At 37.7% G+C, this 11149-nt stretch overlaps 1 protein-coding gene across 1 annotated transcript in view; it reads right to left on the bottom strand.

Moving 5' to 3' along the window:
- Positions 1-7853: 7853 nt before the first annotated feature.
- Positions 7854-11149, bottom strand: part of LOC143024336 (uncharacterized) — a 43763-nt gene continuing 40467 nt past the window's right edge. The window contains exon 4 of the mRNA XM_076183132.1: positions 7854-8534. Within this exon, the coding sequence (XP_076039247.1) occupies positions 8429-8534 (106 nt within the window). The 3' untranslated portion in view covers positions 7854-8428. The remainder of the gene's footprint in view (positions 8535-11149) is intronic.

Below are 11149 nucleotides of genomic sequence, written 5' to 3'. Positions count from 1 at the left end.
TAGTCGTCTTCTTAAGGCCGTGAGGGTGTGGCTGTGGCTGTGAATGAAGTCTGAAATCAGCTCGACCATACTGATGAGGTACGAGATTTGTAAATGTGTACAGTGTTCTAAAAAAGTCTGTGAAACTAGTTTATAAATTAAATCAGTATGGACCTCAGACACAAAGGATATAGAATCGAGATTTCACAGTCGTCTAGAAAGAGATTTTTAAAACATTGAGGTATGCAAGTTAATCAACATATAAAAAAGATATGATTTTTTTCTTCCTTTCTGTTATTTTTTCAAACGTCATAACAGTAAAGTTTGGCTCTTTAACAGGTATTTTCCTGGAAATCTGTCTACGAAGAGCGTTCAGTTCTTTATTGGGCAGGTTCCTAGAAGATCCACGGCATAAATTATTCTCAAGTTACATGCTAATGTAGAAGAAAACAGTTTCCAGATCCAAGATGGCGCCTGATGTCTGCGCGACAGGTGCTGAGAAAAAAAGATAAACAAATAAGTAAATAAATAGATAAATAAATAAATAAATAAATGAATAAGTAGATAATAAATAAACAACCAAAATAAGATAAAATGCTAATAATGTATGTTCCTCACGTTAGCCCTGGTCACACGAGCATATTTTTCAGGCAACTTTTGCAGGAGGGCATTTCCGGCTGGAGTCCGCTGCCTTTTCGCAAATAATTCTATCGTTATTTATTTACTTATTTGTTTGTTTATTAATTTATTAATTTATCTTTTATTCATCTATTTATTTATTTATTCATTTATTCATTTATTTGTTTATTTATCTACTTACAAAGGATTACAAAGGCGGAGCATGCCGACAGGAGACCTTTTGGTCCATATCAAGGTCGGATGCAAAAAAAATTATAATGATAAATAAACAGATAAATAAACAAACGAATAAACATATAATATAATAATGTAAATAATAAGTTTATGTTTACGAAATCTTTAGGCGACATGCTAAACTGAGAGTACTGAAGCCACACTTGTAGTGATGGAGAGGTTTTTGGTGGTGATAGGGAGCTTGTGTGGTGATTTTTATTTAGCGACTCAAGAGGCAGTCGCTGGAAGCAAAACAGCCCCATAAGAAGAAGAAGAAGAAGAAGAAAAAGAGGAAGAAGAAGAAGAAGAAGAAGAAGAAGAAAAACAGCTGCTCACCACAACTGACAGGCCTCACCTAAACAAGGGTTTCTCACTTCCCACGGCGTGGGAGTGGGATGATGAGTGAGTTAATCCTCTGTGATTGTCGTCGCTAAGCAATTTTATTCAGCTGAGGGGAACCTCCTGGTTCCAAGAAGGATTTGAGTCCTATTTTGGGCTAAAAAATATATATATTAAATGCACTCGGGGCTATGCAATTAGTCGATTTTGGACTTAAAATAAAGGTACTATTCCGGGCTACAATTTTCTCGTTCCATGTTTCCTTGATTGGAAAGTTAATTCTCTAAGGGCTATTGTTATTCTATTATTCTTTTTTCTTAATTTTTCATATTTTCATTTCGTATGGGCTTTTTTCTTTATGTCTTTTCTATTTCCATGGGCATCTTTTTTTCTTTCTTTTTGTTATCAATTTTTTCTTTTCTTTTTTATCCATTTCTTCTTTTTTTATTTTTTCATTTCATTCATTTTTTTTTTATCCATTGTGGGCTTAATAGAATCCTTTTTGGGGCTTTATTCACTGCCTCCAGGAGGTGACATCGCTCCTTGTGCGATACCATGCTGGAGGTGTCCTCCACTGAGGAGCGACTGGGCTCGGCCTCCAGGACTGGCGGCGCCCTCCAGAGTCCTCAGTCGCCCTTGAGGAACACCTCCAGTAACCCGTATCTTCCTGGAGGCAGGAAGAAGGAGCAGTTTCGTTGGTCACCGAAGAAGAGACGTCGTCATCGTCCTCTTCTTCGGTGCCGTGTGCCCAACAAGAATTGTCTCCTCTTTGGCAGAATTTGCAGTTTTCTGCGAGGAGCATTACATTTGGAGCCTGGTCCTTCCTTGGCTCTGGGGCTTTTAGGAGCTCCTCTTCGATGGGCTCTTGGCTTCTTTTAATCCTGGTCGATGTGGCCGTTGAGCTTGCATTTCTCGCTGGAATGGGCCGGGGGGGAAGCCGTCTCCATAGCGGAACCCCCGGCCTCTCGACTGTCCTTCTGTCGAGTTCTTCGTGGCAGGAGCTCTTGGGCTGGAGTCTCCGCCAAGCCTGGGGTTCAGTCCTCTTCCAGGCTGTGCTCCAGCTGCTGCGGGCGCCGTCGATGATCATTCTCCTGACAACTCAGGCCTTCCATGGTGTCGAGGCTCAGCAGGTGTGACCTTGCTTGTCGCATCTCATTTTTGCTGACGATGCTGATGGTCTGTCGGTGGTCGGGCGAGTGGCACACAAAAGGCGAAATTTCTTGGAGAGCAGAAGCATAAAATTTGGTATTTCATAACTGACACGCACACATACACACACACACTTATTTATTCATTAATTTGTTTGTTCATTTATTAATCAATTTATTTATTTATTTCTATTTGCTTATTTGTTTATTTATTTGTTTGTTTATCTATTTCCTTATCTATTTATCTCTTTTTTTTATCTATTTGTTTATTTGTCTGGGGGCCAATTTTAGGTTTGTTTATAAACGGACGAGTGAAAAGTAGTTCTCATATTCACTGTCATGTATAAATGTACAATTTGTACATGTATGCATTCATACACACATCATCATCACAATTATCAGCATAATCATCATTATCGTTATCATCACCATCACTATCATCGTCAACAGCATCAACATTATCTATCACCACCACCACCACCACCACCATTATTTTCATCACCACTACCATCATCATTATCATTGTCGTCGTCATCATCATCATCGCTATTGTTATCATCAACGTAATTGTCATCATCGTTATCGTCATCATCACCATCATAATTGTGATCATAAGAGCATAAGAATGAAGGAGACTGCAAGAGAACATAAAGCCTACACTAGGTAGTTCCATGTCCATGAACACCTATCATCCCCATCCATAAAGTTATCTAACCTTCTCTTAAAACAACTGATAGTTTCAGTGCTCACTACATTGTTTCTAAGCATATTCCATTCGTTAACTATTCTATTGGTAAACTAGTTCTTGCCTATTTCTTTAAATCTAGAATTGTCCGGTACAATCTATTACTGCGAATCCTGCCTTGTTGTCTTAGTATGATGACCTTATAAGCATCACCTTTGTAGCCTTTGATCCCCTCTGTTAGATCACACCGCACTCTACGTCTTTTCGGAGAGTGTGAATTATAGCCTAAAACTGTTCTCTGTACTGATTCAACTGAATTAATATCCATTCTGGACGGAGATCAAAACTGTACCGCATAATCAAGGATGAAAACGCCTTGTAGAGTTTGATAACTACCTCTGCACTTTTATTTGCAATCGGCCTAGCAATGAAACATAATGCTCTGTTAGTTCCATTTCTAGCGCCAATGCACTATTTCCTGGATAGTCCGGACTCACTAGCACTCCCACGTCATTTTCGTATTAATTTTTCTCTGAAAAGGTGTTATCTAAGCTATATCTGTTTTCTGGGTTGTGTCGTCATCATGATCATCATCATCGTTATCGTCATCACCATCGTAATTGTTATTATCATCATTAGCAGCAGAGTCGTCGTCGTCATCATCATCATCATCATCATCGTCACTCATCATCATTCATCACTATCATTACAATTATCATCACCATCATCATTACCATTATCATCATCATTACCGTTGTCATCACCATCATCATTACCATTATCATCACCATCATCACCATTACCATTGTCATCACCATCATCATTACCATTATCATCACCATCATCACCACAATCCTCCTCCTTCTCCTCATCACCATCATCATGGTCATCACTCATGACCAGAGGTGGGCGCGCGAACCTTTTTTTGGGTTCTGAATCCGAACCCGAATCTTCGCCGGTTTTGGGTTCCGAACCTACGAATAGCGAACCCGATTTTCAAAATTTCGGTGCGAACATTTATTCCGAACATTTGTCCGCGAACCTCCGAATCTTTAAAAAAATAGCAAAGCGAACCTTAATTCCGATACATTCCGAAACTTTCCAAACCTAAATTTTACTCATTCCGAATCTCCGAATCTAAATTTAAAGCTTTCCGATTAAAAAAAGTGTTTTTTAAGATATCTACATTATTTATTAAACAAATTATTACTAGAAAAACAAATTATTAATACAAGACAGTAAATAGTAAAAACAAAAGTTCACAAAACAAAACAGTAAAAACATTTAAAACAAAAATTCACAACACTTCAGTCTTCACTCTTCACAGATTTACTCTAACTTGTCGGCCCTCTCTCTCTCCCTCTTAACCAACTTCAAGTTTCCCTTCATGAAGGTCAGGTTCTCAAAGTTCAGATTGGTCAGAGAGGCTCGCTTTGGCCTCAAAATGTCCGAGCCGAAGCTGAGGCAGACGAAGGCATTGGAGTGTTATAATTGATGAAACAGTTCACCCAGTGCTGCCTGTGCTCCTTGGGGAAGTTTGCCGGGGAGATCTTCATGATGTTTGTGCCGAGAATGGCGCCCCAAGTGTCTACTTCCTTGCCGACCTCCTCTTCCTCCAGGTTGGCCACCACCACAGGCTCCTCCTCGTTCTCAAGAAGGAAGTAGAGAGAAGCGATAAAGTAACACACTATGCTAATGGTCAAAGGCGTCTCTAGTTGTTACAGAAACATAGGCGTCACCACATCTGTATGCCGCGGAAAAGTTGAAAACCAATGTTTGGTCGTCTTCGTTTTTTCGAATTTTTCCCGGGATACGGAGGTTCGGATTCGCGAAAAAAAAGACGTTCCGAACCCGGAAGTCCGAATCTTTTTTGACGTCGGTCCGAATCCGAACCTCCGAACCCAAATCCGGGATTTTGCCGGTCCGAACAAATCCGCGGATAAAGGTTCGCGAACATTTGTTCGGAACGCCCACCTCTGCTCATGACCATTACCATTATCATTAATAGGTGGCAGTTGTCCTTTTAGTTTCACTGTCGGCAAATTATTTTATTCAGCTGTATGTTGCCTCTTCAGAAAGGAAGTGGTTAGAAAGAGTTTATGTGTCGTTTACTCGTATATATTATGGCCTAAGGAGCGATGGCAGCCATTGTGACTTGTGGGTTTCAAAAGTCAAACTCAAAACGACAGTTGTCATTATTAATTGATATGATATAAGCTGATTAGATTAGACAATTGTTCTTTATCTTATACATTGCTGTTTATGCCGAATTATTATCATCTTTTCATTCTTTATACATGGAAGTATTGTTCACCAAAAATCTAGATTGATTCAATTTACTTCACTTGTTTTTTATTTGTGATTAAATGACCTTTGCTAGGCTACAGATTGTGTATAGACAATATAGAAGATATGCCTTAGTTTTTTACTCACTGCGTTGTTTGTATACCATTAAGGTTGCGCATTCTAGAATATATAAAAACACATTATGTGCATACATAGATACAATGCATGCATAAACTTGTGCGTAATTGTTTGCTCCTATGCTCGAGTGCGCATGCCTATCATGTAACAAACACACTTATCGATAAAGTACCAATATCGAGGGAGCAGGAGTGGATAATAAACAAGTATTTAAATTTAAGACATATCCAAGTGCAATCATCACCATTAACAGCCATTCGATGTCCACCTTTGAATAAAGGCTTCCCAGCTTCCTCAGTAGCCTTAATTTCAGCCACAGTACTCATGCAGTCTTCTCTATACCACAATGATGTCTTCAAAGTTGATTGATCTTTCGCGTGCCACCCCTTTTACGACATCTTTTATGTGCAACGACAATCAAATGTTGTTATATACAGAAAAATTTTCTATCCCATTTTTTTGTGATATTCGGAGCCCCGAAACGTGAATATACGAGCAACTTGCATGCTCGTTATATGCGTGTTGGTGACTCTGGAAATGACAACGCTGGAAGAAAGGAGAGGAGAAACATTACTGCAACAAACAAATGCACTAAAGAGACGAAATTTATTGAGACTAATTACATTTATAGATCAGACGTAAAGACTAGATACTATAAAAGTAAAATTCACGATAGATCAATGAATATGCAGATAAGTATACAAATGAGTAAATATATGCATGAATGAATAAGCAAATGAATAGACAGATATACAGAGAGTGTTTTCTTGGATTTTTGGACCCGTTTTGAGATCTGTGCCTCACAGGGTTGATCCACCACTAGTGCCATGCCTGATGTCTCTATTTCTGAGGTCCATCTGGTGTGGTATGTGGGTGCTCATCTGGCAAGGTCCTCAGAAACTTGTCAAGCTCTGGTTTGAACATTCCAAATGGACAGCTTGTTAGTCTTCTTATTTCTATCAGGAGTGAGTCGAAGATCCTTGGCCTGCCTTGACCAAGGTTGAATGCAAATTAAATCTTGGGTTATTGGCGGGGGTCTTCTTCAGCACCTGCGTCCAGTTCTTCAAAGAAGACGAACAAAGTGAGATTTGGTACATGGTTCCCCATGATTTTCTGGTTCTGCACCTGTCGCGTCTTCGTTGCTGGAAGTAGATGTCCAAAGCTTGGAGTTGGTCTCAGTTGTTGAATTCCCTCATTCATCTGATCTGTCTGGTGATTATTCTTTGTAAAGAGTCTAGGTTTGGTATTTTGTTTTTCTCACAGTTTGTTGTTGTAATCTAGCAATGGTTATGATATGGCTTTCCAGATGGTGAATATGACTTCTGGTTTCCTGGACGAGAAAGTTCTCATGGCCCATCTAGCCATCCCTCTGGCCTTATTCACATCTGATTTTTTTCAACTGAAAACACCTTTATTGCGGAGGTGCACCCCAAGACATTTCACGTATGACTGTGTTTACCTGCCCACTTTCAGTGCACAGTAGTGTTGTCTCCTTGATGCGTTGGTTGGGACCAGACCTCAACAATTCGAATTTGTCTTAACTGAACTTCACGTTCTTTGTGCAGCATAAGCATAGTTGGCTTAGTCGCTCAGTGCGGCTGATTATAAGGCCGACATCACTGTCATCGGTATAGGAGGAGATGGTGGAAATGGCGAGTCTCATGTCAATGTCACTCATATGTAACAGAAAGAGGAGCTTGTCTAAGACTGACCACGTTGGTCTCCTCTGGTTCGTGGGTATCTGCTACAAATGTCTGCGTTTTTCTTGTGAGAAATCCATGTATCTACACGCCTAGCTTTCCTTTAATTCCAAGGGACCATGTTCATTAAATTCCATGGTCGACTTTATCAAAAGCCGGCAGCTGAGTTGATCTTTGGCTCTTTTTCTTCAGGAGCGATTTAGATGTCGGTAATTTTTGGTCCAGGCAGGTCATCAACAAAGAAAGTTTCAGGGTTTTGGAGTATGGCTGGGTTTTGTAGGACGACAAAGACACTGATGTTTTGTTGCCTCAATAACCTGCTCATCTCTACTGGATCTTCTGTGACCTGTTCAGTTTTTACTGGACCAACCTAGGTTTTGATTTTGCAGAACCTTTACAATAACTGAATGAATATTTTGGATTGCGTTTGATGTTGTTGGATACACAAATAAAATAAAACAAATGAATAAATAAATAGATGAACAAATAGCTTAAAAGATAAACAAATAAATACACAAATAAATAACTAAACAAATTAATCAATTAGCAGATAAACGAATAAGCAAATGAGTAAACAAATAAATTTATGTATAAATTGATAAACAAATAAAAGATAGATACATAATCATATAGATTAATAGAATAATATCATACGATATAAATAAATAAATGAATAAATGAATACATTTAGTTAATAAATAAATGAGTGAATGAATGAGTAAATAAGTAAACAAATAAACAAATGAGTAAGTATATATATTAATTTAAGAAATAAACGAATGAATAAATAAAAAATGTAAAAAATGCATGAATGAATTGATAAGTGCATGATACACCATTATAAGAGAAAATACACTATCATGTTGAATAAACAGTAAACAAGAGAATGTAACAAATGGCCAATACCAAACGCTGCACTTGCATAACCAAACTGTAATGAAATCTGTAGGTGCAAAGCTAGGCGCTTACGGTCACATTTTATAATACATGTATCTACATAAGGGGTTATCACACTGGGCTATCTTTCCTCCAACCTCCGATTAATCGACGGTAACGCCCACCTCTACATTTTTCGCCATAAAATCGGTATGGCATACTATTTTGTTTTCTCGACAAAAATACATAGAATGTCATTTGATATGCTGAAGGAAATTTTTTTTTTCCCCAACACATCAGATTCCTTCCCGAAAGCTGCTGACTACAAATTTGCTCCAACAGTCGAAGGAAAAATAACCCAATGTGATAACTTTATTCCTATATTCGAAGTACGAATGTCTATAATTTCTTTGCGGTCGAAGGCGTTAGGATTCTAGGAGAATGGGATCGAGGTCGTCCTCCAAGGCATCTTCCACTTGTTGTGTCAGGTCATCGAGGTCATCTTGACGAGCCGAGAGGACGAAAGGGCTTCTGTTGGGAGAAATACTCATCATTATCTTAGGTCATTGAGCTTGGAAGGTGGGGGGGGGAGGTAGAGAGGGAATTTCAAAGCTGAAGGGACATTTCCTCCAGTGGAGGTTTTAGTAGGCTGGTTGTTATTTTCGAAACTGATTGCATATATGTATGTATATATAAATACGGATATGTATATATATATATATATATATATATATATATATATATATATATATATATATATATATGTATATATATATATATATATATATATATATATATATATATATATATATATATATATATATGCGGAAAAAACACCAAGGAAAAAGATAAACTGATGACCAAGCGCTTTCGTCTATTCAGACATCCTCGTGGTACCCTGAGGATGTCTGAATAGACGAAAGCGCTTGGTCATCAGTTTATCTTTTTCCTTGGTGGTTTTTCCGCATATTTAGAATCACGAGTTTATATGATTTCTCATGCATATATATATATATATATATATATATATATATACATATATATATATATATGTATATATATATATATATATATATATATGTATATATACATATATATTTATATATATATCTATATGTATATATATTCATATGTATATGTATGTATGTATACATATACATATTCATATTATGAATATGTATATGTATATTGTTACAAATCTTACGAATACTTCTGATTCGTAACATAAAGATTTTCCAAGATTATATGAAGGATTCCCAAGACCCTATGTCTTTGGGATGATCTGTTCACAGTATTAAAGCTAGGTCGGCATATACTTTTTTTATAATGAAAAGTAAAAAAAAAAAAAATAATAAAAAAAAATAAAAAAAAAAATTTGGAAAGGTTAACGTTATTCAAGTTAATAGGAATAACAAGATAATTATAACCAAGGGTATATAACTGAAAAATAAATTCTAAACATGATTCCAAGATCTTCACAATTTTTAACGGGGGTGAGAAATAATTACCAAGAGATTCAATGTCAAGGCTTCCCGTGTCACTGCAATAGACTTCACACATAATCTAAATGAATTGCTAGCTGAGTTAAATATACAAACAGGGGGAGGAAGGGACTTAATTCGCAGCCGGAACATCTCCACTCCGTCCGCCTTGTCTGCCTAACACTCAGAACGCGCGCAAAGTATCCCTACCTTCTGTACAAAATCAATTCTGATTAGTCCATAGAACCAGCGCCTATGGGGTTTGAACCTGATTGGCCAAGACGGACTAAACGTATTTGCACCCAAGCTTGATGTTTCTCGAACGACAAGAACGTATTACTCCTTACCCCGAAAATAATACAGAGATTTGTATTGTAAAAACAGAAAAAACATAGTACTCATTTGGTTTGACATGATTACAGAGTAATACACAAAAATAACAATGCATCTTACAGGGTTAAATATGGTTCAACAGAATATTATGACGTCGACCCAAAACGTTTTCGATCTTCCTACGTGTGACGTCGAAAATGTAATGCTCCCTTCTCGTGCGTAGAATAACTGGCGCCTTTTCACCCAAAACAATAGTTATTTTCGTACATTATATACGTAGGATACTCATATATGTGACAATATGTATATGTATAAAATTAAATAAAATCGGCCATCTTGAGTCCATCCACTGCTGAACAAAGGCCTCTTTCATAGCATTCCATGATTCGAACGACCGCGCCAACCTCTGCCACTTCACTCTCGCAAACTTCTTTATCTCATCTCTCCACCTTCTGTCTGGTCTCCCTCTTCCGCGCTTCCTATCTCGCGGCGTCCACTCAGTAACACACTTGCTTCATCGTTCGTCAGTCCTTCGCACCAACTTACCTGGCCAATTCCACCTCCTTTCTTTTACCGCCTCTACAATATATTTCACTCTAGTCTAAGAAAGTAGGAAGTACAAAAAAATTTAGAGAGAAAAAAAAATTCTCCAAAGCTACAAATTATCTAATTCAAAGACGAAGGACCATGCAGATTAAAAGTAGGAGAAACATGAATGAAATAGAGGAAACTATTCGAAAAGGTAAAAGTATTAAAGGGACTGAGCGTAGACATGCTTTAGGAAGACAGCAAATGATATGTTTGAAAGATAGAAATGGAGAGATCATTAAATGCAGAGACAGAATGGTATATTTGACCAAGAGCTTTACTCGTCAAAGACAGTAGTGGAGGCAGTAAATTCATCTGTAGACGTTAGTAGTGTACCAGAGATTACAAAGGAAGTAGAATTTGCTCTAAAAATATGAAACTAGGAAAAGCACCTGGAGAGGATGATACTCGTATATCGAAAAACTGTTGAAAGACGCAGGGAAAGAAGTTCATATTAAGTTGGCTCAGTTGTATACTCAGTGCTTACATCAAGAAAGCGTTCCTGAATCGTGGTGCAATGCTATAGTGATTTTGCTTCATAAAAAAGGAGACCAGAAGGACCTTAGTAACTATCGACCGATTAGCTTGCTATCAAATGTATATAAAGTATTCTCCAAGATCCTTACGAACAGACTGTAAAGGTTTAGGTGGAAACCAACCGAGAGAACAGACAGGCTTCAGAAGCGGATATTAGACTTTAAATCATTTGCATGCGATGAACCAAATAATCGAGAAAAAGACAGA

The sequence above is a fragment of the Oratosquilla oratoria genome, chromosome 4, assembly GCF_046742065.1.
Source record: "Oratosquilla oratoria isolate Oo_2021 chromosome 4, ASM4674206v1, whole genome shotgun sequence".
Classification (NCBI taxonomy): Eukaryota; Metazoa; Arthropoda; class Malacostraca; order Stomatopoda; family Squillidae; genus Oratosquilla; species Oratosquilla oratoria.
The sequence above is the reverse complement of the archived record's forward strand: the minus strand, read 5'-3'. Positions and strand labels throughout refer to the sequence as shown.